The sequence below is a fragment of the Mytilus galloprovincialis genome, chromosome 2, assembly GCF_965363235.1.
Source record: "Mytilus galloprovincialis chromosome 2, xbMytGall1.hap1.1, whole genome shotgun sequence".
Classification (NCBI taxonomy): domain Eukaryota; kingdom Metazoa; phylum Mollusca; class Bivalvia; order Mytilida; family Mytilidae; genus Mytilus; species Mytilus galloprovincialis.
Genome location: NC_134839.1, coordinates 45,400,898 through 45,419,463, shown reverse-complemented (window position 1 = coordinate 45,419,463; position 18,566 = coordinate 45,400,898). Strand labels below are relative to the sequence as shown.

General features: G+C 32.3%; 2 protein-coding genes across 16 annotated transcripts in view; one reads left to right on the top strand and one right to left on the bottom strand.

Annotated features, from left to right (window-relative positions):
* The window catches only part of LOC143063671 (bromodomain adjacent to zinc finger domain protein 2B-like), a 60,659-nt gene extending 46,453 nt beyond the window's left edge, over positions 1–14,206 (top strand). For all 11 annotated transcript variants that reach the window (XM_076235963.1, XM_076235965.1, XM_076235962.1 and 8 more), the window contains 10 exons: positions 16–174; positions 781–1,013; positions 2,011–2,183; positions 2,649–2,889; positions 4,104–4,193; positions 4,596–4,652; positions 5,683–5,838; positions 9,396–9,574; positions 10,175–10,318; positions 12,297–14,206. In XM_076235963.1, coding sequence (XP_076092078.1) covers positions 16–174; positions 781–1,013; positions 2,011–2,183; positions 2,649–2,889; positions 4,104–4,193; positions 4,596–4,652; positions 5,683–5,838; positions 9,396–9,574; positions 10,175–10,318; positions 12,297–12,492 — 1,628 coding nt within the window. In that variant the 3' untranslated portion in view covers positions 12,493–14,206. The remainder of the gene's footprint in view (positions 1–15; positions 175–780; positions 1,014–2,010; positions 2,184–2,648; positions 2,890–4,103; positions 4,194–4,595; positions 4,653–5,682; positions 5,839–9,395; positions 9,575–10,174; positions 10,319–12,296) is intronic.
* Positions 14,207–16,234: 2,028 nt separating this feature from the next.
* Positions 16,235–18,566, bottom strand: part of LOC143063672 (uncharacterized) — a 45,558-nt gene continuing 43,226 nt past the window's right edge. For all 5 annotated transcript variants that reach the window (XM_076235967.1, XM_076235969.1, XM_076235968.1 and 2 more), the window contains one exon: positions 16,235–18,549. In XM_076235967.1, coding sequence (XP_076092082.1) covers positions 18,475–18,549 — 75 coding nt within the window. In that variant the 3' untranslated portion in view covers positions 16,235–18,474. The remainder of the gene's footprint in view (positions 18,550–18,566) is intronic.

Sequence of the window (18,566 nt, the reverse complement as noted above, 5' to 3'; positions counted from 1 at the left end):
TTTGGTTTAATTTAGTAATGACAGAAGGCTGGTGGAGAGTAATAGATCAGAATCAAGTGAAGGAGTTGATGAGATGTTGTCATCCCAGAGGAATTCGGGAGAAGAATCTACAAAAAACATTACAGAAATTTCAAGAATATGCTTGTGAATCCTGCAGCAAAGGGGATAAACATAGTAAGTATTTCTGAGGTTTACACAATTATCTAAACAAAAAATGGGTAAAGGGATATATGACAATAAGATAGAAACTTAACAACATATTACAACCAAATTCACATACGTTTTCAACAAAACACAGATGACAATAGCAAATATAAACTCAATATTCCCTCAGACTCTAGACAGGAACAGAATAGATTTAACAGACATGTTCAGAGATCTACTTCCTTTATATATGTTTCACTGACTTTAGTTTTACATAGAGATCAGTTTTTTCGGTTACCAAGAAAACTACAACTGTAAAACTTGGTATATGGATGGATGTATTAAAAAAAAATAAGTATTAATTAAAATCAAATACCCCGGTATCTTCTTTTTACCCGATAGATATGATAAGTTTTAAAAAAATCTTATGTGAACTTATTTTGATTTAGGGGTATGTGATTCAAATTTAAGATGTTGAAAGTATGACACATTTTGTAGCTAAGTGTATGTAGAATGTGAACACCACAGAATCAAGTGCAGTAACAATAAAAATACAATTTGTTCTGAATCCAGGAAAAATAGTACTTGCAAAACTACTTATATCTTCTTTTATAATCATGCAAATCTTTTTCTCAGTTGTATCCCTTGAAGCCTCTGACTCCTCTGATTCTGAAGAGGAAAATAAGGAAACTAATGAAGACAAAAAAGAAGATAATAATGAGGATGAGAAACAAGAAAAAAGAAAGAAGAAAAAAAGGAAGGAATCTGAGGAATCAGTTATAGATCATGCTCACCAGGTTGAACTGACTGTGCTGGATGCAGTGGAAAATCTGGAGGAAAGGGTGGCATCTGCTAGTCTTCAAGTTAAAGTTAGTTTTTGTACTTCATAATTACAATTTAACTAAAATTTATATAATATATATGTGACTTGCTATTTCCCATCTATAATTTTAAACATTTCCTTATTTTAAGATACCGGGTATTTAACATTTGTGAAATCAGCCAATTGTTTGGCCAACGTTGTTCACAGAAGCTAGTCTATCATATTATCTTAACCTCAATTTCTCATTTAAACATTAGATTTATCTATTCCTTACCAACTATGTATGACAGCACTGCTTCCAGTGGCGGATCCAGGCGAGGGTTTCTTATGCTTGGAACTCAATATTTTTTTTACAATCAATGCTTTTTTATGGGGACATATGATTGGAACCCTCCCTTTATTCTGTGTTGGAACTCCCCCTAGCTTCCAAAATCATCATGTATCCTTTACTTTCCCAGAATTGATTTTATTACTGGACATCAATCAGTCCTTTTGAAGTGAGTACATCTTGTATGTTATAATAAGTAAAATTCTGTAGAAAATAAATGTGTTTTGAAGTTAAAATAATTTTTCTGACTAAAAGTTTTATTGCGGTAGTGATGACTTCTTAACAAACTTTATCCATTGATATGCCACACTTTAAGTCATGTCAATTTAAAGGAATTGTTTAAAAGTTCTTCTTGTTCCTTCCTGACAAATTCCTTGCCCAATGTCTTCTTTATGTTGATAACCTTGTATTAAGGTATAAGGCATTATTAAGATGAGATAACAAAAATCAAACCTATTAATTACAGGTTAACTATATTTTGTATGTAGATATGTTTTAATAAGTTTATATGCATCTGAAATATGTGTAATAGCTGTAACCATTTTTATAGCTTCACTTGTGAAGATTGGTTTTACAGATGAGATCATCTGTAATATGTCATTTGGAAAGGTCTTATGATATCGTGCCTAATATATATATTTATTCAGGTCAACATTAATTTATTTATACTCCACTCACAATATCGAGAATTGAAAACTTATTTTAAATGTTATAGGGATGGAAAGTTCCACAAAGAATCTCAGATGAATCTGATATAAAGCTGGTAGATAGATTCCATGAAAATCTAAAAGAGAATGAAAAATATCCTCTGGATGTTGCCAGGGAAAAACTAATCAACCTTGAGCCAAACATAGAAAGACGATATCTTAAACCTCCATTGTGTAAAAAGTAAGTTAACTTATTTAAAGAAATAGTAAAATATTATTGCCAACTAATTCATTAAGGGGCAATTTCTGTCTTATCATGCAAACAGTGATGTGTTTGGCAGAGTAATATTGCCTGAAACTGCTCCTTATGTCTTGGATTCTAAATTATCTTAATTTTATAAAAAGACATATAACAGTCTTCAGACCACAACATAGAAACTAAAGACTAAGCAACATGAACCCCACCAAAAAGTATGGAAGATCTTAAGGTGGCTCAAAAGGATAAAAAGAACCTGCTCACTCCATTTGTGGATCCCTTCATGTTGCTTGTTAAGTAAAAAACATTTTTTTTACAAACAAACATTTATGATGAAGTGTCTGCGGTTGATTGTTATCTTATATGGAAAGCTATTTCACAAAATGTTTATGCTAAATATTGAATGATGCATTAAGATTTTTTAATAATTGATGTTTGTTTTTTTTGCAGTCAGCAGATAAATATGGCCAACATATCTGCATCTAGTTTCAACGATGGGCATGATTCTAGTCATTGTGATGAAAATGGAGATGAAGATGAGGAGGAACAACCTAGTACTCCTGCTCCAGTACCATCTGGTCTTCTAACTTGGAGGAATGCTGTGGCTTTGTCTAAATCTCCTGCTCAGTTGACTTTATGTGTTTATCAGCTTAATAATGCAATATCATGGGAAAAGTCCATCATGAAAGTGGTAAGTGAATTATATTGTAAAAATAATCAGGATAAATGGGTAGATGTATTAATTGTCTCAAGAAGTCCATTATGACAAGTTATGATATGATGGAAGTTTTTTAACAACCTTGACTGGCTAAACAGCCCTTGCACGGTCGGTATTACAAGTTTATTATCTCCCTTCCTTGAAGTAGTATATATATATATATCAGGATAATAGAGAAGGTGTGTTAAATTTCTCATGAAGTCCATTATGTCAAATTAATTATCACCCTTCCTTTGAGTAGCATGTTTGGATAAAGGAGAAGATGTTTTGATTGTCTCATGAAGTCCATTATTTCAAATTAGTTAATAGGACTTCAGCTGGCTCCTAAAAAAATGTATACTAGTTTAGCAAAGATCCTAAAACATATAAATGAACCAAAATTAAAAATAACATACAAAACTACTAAACCACTTTCGAGTTTGTCCTTCACTGGAAAAAGCTCGTCAATTATGCGCCTCTTTATGATGTCATTTACCAGATAGAGGGGATTGACTATATCCTTGCACTATTAATGTACATTAAGCGTCTAAGTGATCGTCATTGTGCAGGATAAACTAGAAATAATGTTTTTTCTGTAGGTACTTAAACACAATCCCCTAATGACAGCAGTGCTGATTGTAAATTATGAGAATTCAATTTGCTGAATAATTCATGCAATATAACATGATAGTTTTCCAACCACTTGCTCAACATTAGAACGGAAGTGACGACTCCCCTAAAAGCATGAATGATGTTCACTAAATCCAAAGCTTTTGATGAAAATGCATCGAAAGTTGTCTATTAAAGGCCAGAGGTTCCTGACTTGGGACAAGTGCAAAAATGAGGAGGGGTTTAACATGTTTTATGAGATCTCAACACACCTATAACTCAAGCCAATGTGTGGATTCGAAAAAATACACAGCAATGAGTACAGTAAGACTCAGTTTGAAAGAAGTTTGAGTACAATATTAGATAAGGAAGAAGAAACTTAGCAAAATTGACAATGATGAACATAAATGTACAAAGGACTACTAGCAGTTACTGACATGCCAGCTATGTGACATGTGTAGCATGTTCTACTAATTGTGAATCAATGACATTTTTTAATCACATTAATTGAAGGAGTCCAAATGTATAAACCCCAGCTTATTTGCATATTAAAAGCATCATTATTATGTAAAATATTAGAATTGTTCTTTTTTCTTTAGTTATGTCAGATCTGCCGTAAAGACGATAATGAAGCAGAATTATTGTTATGTGATGGCTGTGATAAAGGTTACCATACATACTGTTTTAAGGTTAGTTTTTATAAATTTGGTTTCTGAAAAAAAAACCTTTTCTTTAATGGTGAGAATGTTTTATTCAGGAGGAGAGAGCAGATTCAACTATAAAAGGTTCAATTCCTCTGTAGCAAATTAAAAACATTTAGGAAAAATTGTAAAACTATGACGCAACCAACCATCTTATCACCTTATTGCATCAAAACTTAAAAACATCCAAAAAAATAGTGTATCAAAACCCTTAAGTGGTTTGGTGCTTTTACACACCCAAGAACTGTCAATGAGGGATTATACATGTAGATAAACTGAATGACTCCACCAATGAATGAATGATACTCAAGTCACCATTATTCCCACAATCCTACTAAAACAACAAATCTACTTATCTTTTCTTTCAGTTTTTATGACTTTATATTTCAGCCAAAGATGGACAACATACCAGATGGTGATTGGTACTGCTATGCTTGTATATCTAAGGTAATTTATCATCTATTCAAGTCAGATACTTAACATATATTTTGATAAATTTATTTTCATGGGTATCAATTTTCTTGGTTTGAAGTATACTTGCATTTTCGTGGATATAAAATTTCTTGGTTTTGGTAAAGTATGTATACATTCCTATAGAAAATTTGTAATTCGTTGAACATTTAAATTCATGGTTCCCCTGTACCCACGAAATCCACTAAAATTGGTATTCAACGAATTTAAATGAATCCATAGTATTGAAAGAGATTTGTTCTATTGATATTGGTACGTCTTCACATTACGCATGGTAACATCTACATTATTTGTAAAGCATCCAAATTTTAAATTTTAAATATATATTTTAACAGTATGCAAATCTTTGTAAGTGTAGTTTAAAAATGAATTATCATAGTTTACTCAGTTAAACAAACTTCACTGGATATGGGTTTGCACCAAGGGAAAATCTTGCTGAAACAGTTTCCTCAAAAATGTATTGATCATTTTAGTCTTCATCCTTCATTTTCAAAAATAAAACGTTTAATGATCAAATGAAATGGTGGTATACTTTAAATCATTACATGATACCTGTCTAGATATTTTGATATCACTTTTTGCATCCATACTTCCCTATCCATTAGTGTGAGATATTTCCTCAGTAATTTGAATCTGCTTTGAATAACTTAAAAATCATCAGCTATCTTGACAATCTAGAGGTCATTTGGGTGATGTCTCATTGACATATACCTCACTCTGTCTCATTTATGTATACTTCACATCTACCTCATATTATTCTAATTATCCTAACTCATTACCACTACTCAGACTTTAATTTGCAGTCAAAATTCTTGAAAATAAACTCATCGCAGCAACCAGGCATAATTTTTGTATGCCTGACAAATGTGATGCCTACAAAAGACCTACCTATCCATGAAGTTGAGTCGAGAATTCCAAAAGGGTCTGCTTAATTCAGCTGAAATATAGTTTTAATAGAATATAAAGATAAATTTTGTCTGAAATTATTTTACATTTTCTTATACAGGCAACAGGTGAACCTTGCTGTATAGTATGTGGAAGAAAGAATGGGAAGATAATTGAATGTGATCATTGTCCAAGAGCAATACATATAGACTGTCTAAATCCACCATTACCTCGGATGCCCAGAAAATATGCTTGCCCTTCTTGTATTGCAAATCAGGTAAACTATTATTTTTTATTTTCCACCTGTATAGCTGGAGGCAAAAGCCGGTTTAGTATCTGCCCCTAAAAACAAAATGTCCTGCAATTATCAAAGATTTGTATGAAGAATTGATGGTGTACAACTCATATGCTGTCTACAACTTATTTTAATGTCAAGTTTCAATAAATTGGCATATATATATTGCAAAGATTACAAAGATATGCCAAATGAAAATAGTTATTTTCGATGTGAACTGGCACAACTCTAAATTTCCAGTTGTGACAGTTTAGATGTTATAACTGCATTGAGGGCAGTCCTCAAACAAAAAAATCAGAAATGTCCTAACCGATCCAAGTTTTTATAATATTTCAAATTTGACAACGGTAGGGCAATTGCAACAGAAACTACATATTAAAGCCTCCCAAACGAATAGCAGTCTAATAATGATTAGAAAAATAAGTTAGATCTAATGAGGTAAAATAATTGAATGTGGCTACCCACTTATACATCCATCCTGAATGAATGAAGCCCTGTAATTTAAACTGGTATTTTAAAAAAGAATTTCGAACTGTAAAGCCAGTACTAAAGCCGGAGTTACTGGAAACAAGTGATGACAGTAAAATGAAGGACCTTTTCTATGTTTTTTATGCCCCATTTATGGGCATTATGTTTTCTGGTCTGTGCGTCCGTCTGTTCGTTCGTTCGTCCGTTCGTCCGTTCGTCCGTCTGTCCCGCTTCAGGTTAAAGTTTTTGGTCGAGGTAGTTTTTGATGACGTTGAAGTCTAATCAACTTGAAACTTAGTATATATGTTCTGTATGATATGATCTTTCTAATTTTAATTCCAAATTAGAGATTTAACCCCATTTTCATGGTCCACTGAACATAGAAAATGATAGTGCGGATGGGGCATCCGTGTACTGGGGACACATTCTTGTTTATTTATGACCTCTGGGGTTACTGTCCGTAACTTTCTTATCCAAAATCTTTCCCGAGCGACTCTGTCGACCTTCGACCAACCCTCGTTGTGGTCTATGATTGTGATGGTAAGGTTTTTGAGATCAGCTTGTGTGTGCCCAGGCAATCTCAAATGACGACTTACGGGTAGGTCGGGCTTGCAAGTGTAGTCACTTCAATGACCATTCATGCGTTTGTTGAATGGCTGCTCTGTCTCGCCAACATACTGCATGCCACATCGACACTGAAGGAGGTATACAACATTCTGGGTTTTGCAAGTTACATTGCAAAATATAGTGTACACAGACCCAGTCGAGTGGCAAGTAAATGTTTGAGTATTTGGTATTTGTTGACAAGTTAGACAACGTCTGTTACCATATGACTTGCACCATCCTGCAATTGAACAGCTTTTATTTGAGGACAAAAATTCAAACCCTTAGACTACTCCCAATAACATAGATAATATGAAACTGGGAGATGACCTTGATAAGTTTGCCAGAACCCTCAGAATCAAAGAATATTTTGCTAACAAGGATAAAGAGGTGGATAATGAGGAAGACTCAGACACGTCTGACTCGGAGGAAGAAATCATAATACCGCATTTTAAAAAGAAGAGTTCATGGATTCCAAAACTTAGTAAATCTGCTACACTGGAAGATGTTATCGACAAAATCAAATCGGATGTTGTTCATCTAGCTAGCAACAAGTACTCGTCATTTCATAACACCTCTCCTGACGAGAAAAAAGCCATACAATCGCTGAGAAACCGAGATGATATTGTGATAAAACCAGCAGACAAGGGCAGTGCCGTTGTGATAATGGACAAAGCTATCTACATCACGGAATCAGTGCGTCAGCTTTCTGATGAGAGATTTTATAAGAATGAAGAATAAGACTATGACCCTACTTCCAAGTTTAGCTCCAAAATTATCACTGCGTTACAAACCTTGTACAATGACGGTCACATAGATGAGGATACAATTGGTTATTTAAAACCAGAGAATGCCAAGCCTGGTGGATTGTATCTTCTTCCCAAAATACACAAGGTTAACAACCCTGGTAGACCCATTGTATCCGCAAACGGCCATCCGACTGAGAAAATCTCGGAATTCGTCAATTTTCATTTAAGATCTCATGTAGAAAATCTTCCTTCCCACATTCAAGACACTACAGATTATCTTCGTAAAATGGAATCCATGAACCCTCTTCCTCCGGAAACCCTCCTTGTCACTTTAGATGTCACCTCATTGTATACCAACATACCTCATGATGACGGCATGCAATCTTGTAGGGAAATATGGGACTCACGCAACATTTTAGAACCACCTACTGAATGTTTAGTCCAGCTGCTTACTCCTGAAATGTAACAATTTCATCTTTATTGGTGATCATTACTTTCAAATAAATGGGACAGCGATGGGGACGAAAATGGCACCGTCTTACGCCAATATTTTCATGGGCAAATGAGAAAAACAAATTATTGCAGCATCTTTATCCAAACCTTTGTCTTGGTTCCGTTTCATTGATGATGTTGACATGAAATGGATTGAACCCCAACAAAAACTGGATGATTTCATCAGACATGCAAACAACACCCACTATTCAATTAGATTTACGTATGAAATTTCCGACTCTAAGATATCTTCCTTAGACACAACCACATCTATAAAGGACTGTGTCATATCAACAGACCTCTACTGTAAACCCGCAGATAAAACATCAGTACCTCTCTTCCTAAAGCTAAACACTGTACAAAAAGTATCCCGTACAGTCAAGCTCTCAGAGTCAAGTGGATTTGCTCCTCTGAGGAAGCTGTCACGAAATGGTTACAATAAACTTCGCTGATTTTTGACAAAACGAGGTTATAAGAAATTGGACTTAACTTTTCGGACATGGAAATTTTAAAATTGTATCAGCGTCTGTGGTGTTCGCTTAAATTGTATAAATTTCAAGATTTAGAAAAAGTTTCTCAGTTTGAATATTTTGACATGATTCATTTGACATCGTGCTATTATTGAAGAAGGATATCTGTTATCCGAAATATCTAATATTTGTTCATTTTATAGTTATTTAATGATGATGTTGTACCCTTTTTGACTTGTTATATATCACTGGACAAGTATATATTTGTTTAGGGGCCAGCTGAAGGACGCCTCCGGGTGGGGGAATTTTTGAAGACCTGTTGGTGACCCTCTGCTGTTGTTTTTTATTTGGTCGGGTTGTTGTCTCTTTGACACATTCCCCATTTCCATTCTCAATTTTAATATCAATTAAAATAACAATAAGATTTTGGTAAAATTTAGAAAACACCTTTAATTAAGTTTGTTGAACTTTTAACTAAAAATCAGGGGGAAAAATTCATTTATCTGTTTTATTTTCTGTAATAATACTGAATGAATTCTATCAAAATAAGTTTAAATAGCAAAACAAACCGGCAAAAATTACAAATCCATAAACAGTTACCGGGGTATAGCAAAAATGAAATCGAATCAAATAGACATTGTTAGGATCCTAAGATGATTCAAACCAATGTTGAAAACAAACGAGTATGTTGTTTTCAAAGAATTCTCTTTCATTGTGCAAGATGACAATTTTATCCAATGTTTTTAAATACTTTAAGGGAATGAAAAAGAAACAGAAAAGAAGTCCAAAGAAACGTAGAGAAAGTTTTGTCCGCAGAGAACGAAAAGATTCTGAGACCTCAACAAAAGCTGTTGAAATACCAGTTGAAAAGAAACGTGGTAAAAATGTTGAAAAACTAAGGACAGCAGAGCAATCAGACAACATGACAGCATGCAGGTTGGTCAAATTTGAAATGTTAAATAAATTAACAGATGTGTACTTTACAACCTGTGTTACAGACTATTTTCTAATCCTTTGATGGTGGAATAATCCTTTGTATTTTTACGAATTATTCAATCCTTTTTAAAAGATTCTTCTGAGAAACCTGTAGAAATTTATATGTCTTCTTGTATTTCAAGACTCCAAATTTCACCTTGAATGGGTTCCATTACAATTCCCATTACAAATGTAGTAATGGCCTCTCATTAACTAAAGAAATAGAAATAAGTAGTGATTAGCTTTGAATATTTCATAAAAAGAACTAGTAGTTGAAAGCAATTTAAGACATTGATGAGTTGAACTTCATTTGAAATCTCAGTTACGGTAAAATCTCTGTTAACTAGTTTATTTCAAAGTACCAACCTAAAAAATGAACATTCATTAATCCTGAATTGTTTGAAAAATTTGATATATTCAATTATGCATCAATATGATCAAGAGCTTCCCTTCTTTCCTAATCAAATTTACTGATTAAAAAACCCGTCTTTTCAATTGTTTTTCATGGAGAGGCATTCATGTCTTACAGAACAGCTGTATTATTTCTTTCTTTGATTGTAGATTGGTATTGACAGAAATGGAAAAACATGAGGATGGATGGCCATTCCTAAAACCAGTCAATTTTAAGCAGTTTCCAACTTACAAAAAATATATAAAAAATCCAATGGATTTCACTACAATGAAAAACAAACTCAGGGATAGCTTGTAAGTTTAAATTTATTTTAATACCAATACAGGTGAAGCTACTTCAGACTTTCTGAACAATCATTAGGGCTCTACAAATTTTGGACAAAGGAATCTTTTTGTAAATGACTTACTAAGTCTGTCAGCAGATTTCTATGAAGCACAGAAAGGAACAACCTTGTTGGTTTTGATTTGAGAGTAAGGGCATGCATTTTAGATCAAGGTCAAAATGACTAAATATGGACTGATATTACAATGTAGTACAGAAAGGGATTGTTACTCTAGAGCCTTGCATGGGATTAGAACCCAACTTAAATATATGATCACATATAATTGATTGGAAATCATTTTAAAATGAAGGTCACAGTTTCTCTAAAAAGGCTGAAATTAGAGACAATGAGTTTCTGTATAATTACTTTCAGTCTTTAATGCTTAAAATTTGAAGTTTGGTGACTAAGTTATGTTGCTTCATGTCTTACACCTAGAAATGAGAGTTGATATTTTCTCGCATATCCCGCGATAACAATGGATTTTTCATCAGGACTCATACCATTCGGTTTTTATTCAGGTCCTCTCTAATTTTTCCTTGTATGAATCGAGGATATACAAGGTCTCATTTGCGCTTGAAATCCCGACAATTTTTATTGTAAAATCATGCAGTAGAAGGAAAATTGAAGGAAAATGAAAACAAATATTTTGGCAAATTTATGCAAATGGCGGAAATTGGAAACGAAGCTGTAAATATGGAAATATTCAGCATTTCTATGGCAAAACTGACAACGAGGATTAGTTAAAAGGTTTCTTGTTATCTCAATGTGTTTATTACATTTAATTCGTGTGGAAAATATGATTTGATCGATCATTACGAGACGAAGAAAAAGGGGGGAAAACAGAGATTGACTTAAAATTTTGAGGACGGAGCCACTGATTTGTGCCACAATTACATAATAGGTTGTGTATGGTGCAATACGCTACGGAATCGAGCAAATGGTGTCTGCTTTATTATATGGCAGATAAAACAACAAAATAGATGAAGACTAAAAGTAGTTGATTGAAGTCCGGAGCTGGCACGTCAGTTAACTGCTAGTAGTCTGATGTTATTTATGTATTATTGTCATTTTGTTTATTTTCTTTGGTTACATCTTCTGACATCAGACTCAGACTTCTGTTGAACTGAATTTTAATGTGCGTATTGTTATGCGTTTACTTTTCTGCATTGGCTAGAGGTATAGGGGGAGGGTTGAGATCTCACAAAAATGTTTAACCCTGCCACATTTTTTCGCCTGTCCCAAGTCAGGAGCCTCTGGCCTTTGTTAGTCTTGTATTATTTTAACTTTTAGTTTCTTGTGTACAATTTGGAGTTTAGTATGGTGTTCATTATCACTGAACCAGTATATATTTGTTTAGGGGCCAGCTGAAGGACACCTCCGGGTGCGAGAATTTCTCGTTGCATTGAAGACCTGTTGGTGACCTTCTGCTGTTCTCTGCCCTATGGTCGGGTTGTTGTCTCTTAGGCACATTCCCCATTTCCATTCTCAATTTTATTTATTCAAAATTCAACACAAATGTAATAAATTACACCTTTTACCTGTTAATTACCTGAAAATACAGGTAACCTGATAAAAATTTTACTGCAATAACTGCCTAACATTACAGTTCATACTCTCCTGAGCATTTTTCATGCAATAACTTTCTCTGTATCTCTTATAATAAAAAAAGATACAGCAGTCTGAAAAGGAATATACTGTTCTAATGAATGAACACAAAAAAAATGCAGCAACAGCAGCCATTTTTCTATTTTTTTTGTGTAGCGTTGAAAGGGTTAAGATGTGTTTATTGAATGAAGATGCAAAGTGTTTTGGCAAGTATTGAAAAATCTTCCACTATCAGAATGAGCTTTACAGTCTTCATTAAGTTTCAAGATGATACAATTATCAAGGCAGTAAAGATTTTTCTTCATTTTTATTGAATCAACTCTCATCTGTATTTTTTTTTACAGGTATAAAACTAGAGGTGAATTTGCATCTGATACCAGACTTGTGTTCAATAACTGTATGATTTTTAACGAAGATGAATCAGATGTCGGAAAAGCTGGTCACACAATGAGGAAATATTTTGAACAAAGATGGAAAGATCTGTTGTTATCATCAGATTCTACAGAGCAGCCCTCTGTTGTAGAAGATGAAAATTCATAGTTATAACAAATAATGCTAGGCACATTCTTTATTATGTAAATAGTCTATTTAATGTTCCATGCTAGTGTTCAATTTATTTTGTCAAATGATTGTATTTATTGTATGATGGGTATCTGGATACTGCCTTTTATTATATAAGAATATATATATATATATATATATATATAAGAACATGTTTACCTGTGTTGTGATAAGTGTTTAATTAAACTGTTGTTATTCTTTACAAAAGGGATGTGTCAGTACATACACTGCCTGTAGCTTAAAAAGTACCTTTGTAAACGAGAGGATATTAAACTATTATGTAGAATATTTTTGAAATGTTAAATCTCATATGTTGAAAACATCTTTAATATATAATTCAAACAACTGACTCTAACTCTTTAACTGTCATTTGTCAGAACAAGAGTCGTTTTTTAAATGTTTCTTGTACACCTGCTACATGTACTTGAAATTTTTATGGTTTTATGTTTTTATTTTAAATATTTTTATGGCTGATCTAAGATCTCTTTGTCAATATTCTATATGATCTATTGGTGCCACTTGACATCTCTCCTCAATTGACCTTTAGAAAATCTTCTGAATAGCTGTAGCAAACTAAGGACAAATATGGCAAAATTATTTCTCATTGATTTGTTAACATAATTCTGATTTTATACCAAACATGGATGTCATTGTAAAAACAAGGCTTTACCAATGGATGGAACTTAATGATCTTCTTTGAATCTCTTATCTTAGTGTAAATACAGAAAGGTTCCTTGCAAAATATTATTAAATGGGAGCCTATCAGCCAAACAATATGCCTGCTGTCTCAAATCAAGTAGGCGTAACCAAATAAGTATTGATAATCACAGTTCAATTTGTTTGTCTGTATAAAGTAGGACAAAGTTTTACATATGAGTCTATGGGATGTAAATATATAGAAAAATATTCAAATATTCTGTTTGATCAAGCGATAGAAAAGAAATGAAAAAAACAGAGTTTTTTTTTCTGTTTAAAATATGTAAAAAATCTTCTAAAGAATCATTCATGAGTCAAAATCTAACAGGAAGAAAATGATCCTTGTGGATGGTACTTACAGCCGATTTGACCTCCAGGATTTGCTTCCTTGCACTGAGGCAAGTTTACTCAGAATTGGATCATTAATACATGTATAAAGTATCCATCAGTTAACAGGCACTTTTTATTATACATGTAATATTGTCTGTAATATGTGATATTCTTTATAAAAGAAGATGATTTTTTTATTAAAACAATAAGAAATTTATCCTGTATCACATTTTTATAGTTTGCATGCTAGACTGTTTAATTTATAAAGTTACTCCTGAAAATTATTTAATACATAGATAAAAATTGTTGAGCATTTAGTTAACAATAAGCAATAGCGGTAAAATACACTGTAATTGAATGACTGTCTTTTGATAAATATGTTATTTGGAAATAAATAAAGTTTGAATGAAAGAGGTGCACATCGCACCAAATCATGATAAAAGAAAGATGATGAAGACATTATAACTTACAGAGATTTGGAGACTTACTTTTCTGATATTATCTACCAATTCCTTAACCTTGCCTTCTCTTTTCTAAAGAACAGTAAGATCCAATGGTATGTTCTTAATATCAGCCAAGTGTACAATAAGATGTATTATTTAAAAACAATTGTGGCATTTGTGCATATTTCTTTGATGAATTAGGAAATAAAGAGAAATACTTTAAATGTTTTAATCATATATATTTATACTGAAATGTTAGAATAGTCAGATCTAGTCAGCATGGTCTTAATTCCTAGATGAGAAGCAACAAACACAAAAAATGTGGTGGGGTTAAAACACATTTGTGACCCTCCCCTTGTCATAGAGCAGTGGAGTAATAGTACAACATAAGAACAAACTTCATTTAGACTGCTAAACTAGAAAGATTGGTCCCAAGGCCAAAAAAAAATAACTAGCATAAAAAAAGCAATAAACATCAAACACTTCAAGCTAAATCAAAGCAAATTCAAACTAATAAATAAATCATTTTCTCCAAGACTAGTATTAATCAGTACACAACAAATTCATAAACTGTCTGTAAAACACTTGACCCAAGTCAGTATTATGTCAGATGTCTTTTATTCAGTAATTTCCATCTGTTGATAAAGTCTTAAGTGTTTGGCTTTGTAAGTCTTTATTAACTTCCCCCTTTCAGAATTTATCAATGAGTTTAATATTTTTGTAAACATTTTTTACAACTAACCAACTTCAAAAATATGGCACACTTATCTACATTTAAAATGACTACAATGAGATACCTTTAATCTTAAAGAACATAGAAAATGATGGTGTGAGTGGGGCATCTGTGTACTGTGGACACATTCTTGTTTTTCTTCTGGTATGTATGTTTTCGCATTCATCAACACTCATCCACAGGAATTTCTGGTTCATAATTTTCTTTCTGGATTAATTCTGTTTTTACCCCCAGAGCAATCATTTTATCTGATTGTCTCCTGACACAACAAGTGTTTGCATTGTTTCCAAGAGTACATCATTCATTGTTATGAAAGAGGGGCAAATACCAGGGAGACATTTAAACTCATGTCGAAAAATAAAGAGACAATGCCATGGCTAAAACAGATAAAGGGGCATAACTGGAGAATGGTTAAAGTAACCCAACCAAAATTCAAACTTGATCTGTATTTTGTGAAAATAAGCAGTGTATAAGTTTGATAACATTTGGCTGAGACAATTTGAAACTCAAGTTAGAGAACAAAAACTGAAAATTTTGCAATTTTTCAGTTTATAAAGGGGCATAACTCTAGAACGGTTAAAGTGATGCCACCAAATTTAACTCCCTAACGAAAGATTATATACTATTAGATAGAAGTATACTTCACAACAAAATTATTTTCATTTACCCGAGTATGAAGTAATTTTTTTCATAGTTTATGTTTTTCTAAAATTGTTAAACATTTCAGTGGTTTTATATCATTCCTTATTTTTATTAACAATTTATTTACATTGTGTCACAGATCAAATTTATTCGTTTATTGTGTGTAAATTCTATGTTGTGATGTTATACTATTGTTTCAGAAAAAGGAGAAGGTTTGGTACCATTAAAACATTTAATCGTGCTGCAATTGTTTGCACCTGTCTAGTATTAAGCATTGTGTACAAGTTTCATAACATTTAGTTGAGGCAAACGTAAGTAAGAGAATGGAAACAAAAAATTTTGAAATTGTTCTATTTATAAAGGGGCATAACTCTAGAACAATTCAAGTGACTCCACCAAAAATCAAACATTTGGTTGAGGCAAACTCTAGTTAGAGAACAAAACCAATTTTGGGACGTACAGACAAGGGTAAAACTTAATCCGCTATGGTGGGGGGATAAAAAAGACAAATACACAAGATAGTGTGATTTCTCATCACTACTCTATGGTGTGTCATAATAAAAATCTCTAGCTTGATGGTCAACATCACAAGCAATAGCTTAATGTTGCTGATACTTTTTTTAGAAATCATGTCTTCCAGTACCTAATGTCTTAAAATTTCCACTAAGTAGGTTGTGAATTGAAGAAAGTTTCTCATTCCCACTGCAAGGTGAGTTGCAAATAAGATTTGTCCCCGTATCCTGAAAGAAAAGTTAAACTGGTTTTAGTTTCTGGAAGGTTTGATAACCCTTCACTTTATTCAGTCAAATAAGTTCTGAATTAGTTTTGACAAATTGTTTTACATTAGTTGCTTGAACAAAACCAACAACAAAATATATTCTTTAAAATACTTTATTCAAATTTTCCCTAATTGCAGGAAAATTTACATTGTATGTACATTATCAGATTAAACTCTTGAATATTCATTTAATTCATAATCATAAATCAGCAAAATCATTTGTTACAGCTTAATAACACACATAGGAAAAATAAATTATTCAAGAAACATACAATTCATTCAGTATAATGTATCAATCAACCAGATACCCCAAAAATATGATGGAACTAAGTCAAGACTTGTATGTATTAAGAACATACTGAAAGCATTATAATGTAACTGGACAATGAAATATACAAATGTATTACAAAATAAATTAACTCCCCTTAAAATTATAGGAACAAGTATTAATTAGAAAGAATGTTTATAAAAAAAGTCAATAAACGAATTTCATGCTTCTAATACTTTTTCCTATTGTAGTGTTTATAGAGGTTTAACTGTAAATTTATAATTGAAATAAACATGATCAATGAGCATTCAACATGCTATTAATATTATGAAAATAATTTCTTATGATGATAATACAATTAAGAATGCTCTGACAAACTTTAATGGTCCTGAGAAATACAAGGTTAATTTTAAACCCAGAAATTATTTTATTGATGTCATAATTTAATGAGGAATGTTTAACTAAAGGGAAATGTCTTTATCTGAGATGTCATAGAAATAATACATGTAGATTCATCTCTTACAGGTCAACATGTTAAAAGTAATAAATGATCTTATTAAAAGAATTTAGCAGAAATGATTTATACATATACCATTCCTCAAATCGGACATAACATCGCTTTAGCTAATAGCCTTTCATTTAAAAATTTCCATGTCATGTTATAAGCAATATGATGTGTCCACACAATCAGTTTCAAATGAATAATAAGATATAAGAAGATATATAAAAAATATTGATTGAAAATTAATTCAAGGGTTCCATTATTTTGAAGATGAGCACATTCAAAGGTTATCAGCATGTCTTTTATTTTCACATTTAAAAGGGCTACATCAGACACAGCTTTATACAAAGAGCAAGTTAAATTTCGTGAAATTGAAAGCAATTATAGATGTACAACTGAGATTGAAAAGCTGAATATGATAAAAAAAAAAAAAAAAGGAACTTTTATTGTAGTACAAATATAAAAAAAATAAAAATCTGTTAAAAAATGACATAACGGATATTTTCTGAGAATTCAACTAACGTACATGTTCAATCAAACTTAACCAAGGCTTGAATAACAAATATTAAGTAATATAAATCCATTTCAAATATCATTCCAACCTTATTTATGCCTTCTAGGGTTGACAACATGTGTATCAAATGTTCTTTAAGGTACATGTAATGAAATTTTATATGAGCCTTTATCTGACTTTGTATAAAGTTGAACTTAAAGTTTGTGACCTCGATGCTTCTGATAAAAAAGCCACTGGTGGTAGGCATCAACACTACAAGGTATCACTTTACAAAAGTATAATGCAGATATAGAAGTCATAATGACAACACTTTAACATTATAAACTATGCAAAACTTTTAAAATCATGTCCAGTGCCAAATAATCATAGGAATGCTCATACAACTATATTCACAATATTATCATTGACTTGTCGCAAGTTGTTCCACTTAAACTGACCTAAGTACAAACTTTACCAGTTCATAAATGCAGCTGTTGCAACTATTTTTCATAGTTCAAAAATGATCAAAGTCCAATAACCTCTAAACATTTGTCATATCAAAGTGACAGTATAGTATGGCAAGTAACACATTATGACAAAACAATCCTACAAAGTATGAAAGCCTTTTGGCAAAGGGTGCAAGAAGAGATGCATTCTCAAGGTGTCCTTGTGTAACAATAGTAAAATAAAAGGTCAAAGTCTCCTGCAAACACTGACGAATCACAATGATTATATAGCAATGTCATGAGAATATGATGACAAAATATACCACATATGAAAGCTTTCTGGCAAATGTTAAACCTGAACTGTTATACTGGAACAAAATACAATTGTTCCTTCTATAACAAAGCACTTTTATGACAGCTGCTGATAAACATGATAGTTAGTACTGAGTTTAGACAATGCAGTCAAGTACACACACATACAAGAATATACAATGAAAATGGCTCCATTTTATCAATAAATTAAAGACTTGTCATAGAATTACATTGGTGATGTTCCAAAAGAACACAAATATAAAATGCTCATTTTATAGAGAAGTCTCTTAATATCTACTTTTGAATCGTCTTTTCTTTTCATGTGGAGTCTTCACCATTGTCTTCATCCTCATCATCTAATAAGCCAGCAAATTTATTTTTTTGTCTAAAATCCTGAAACAAAATATAAG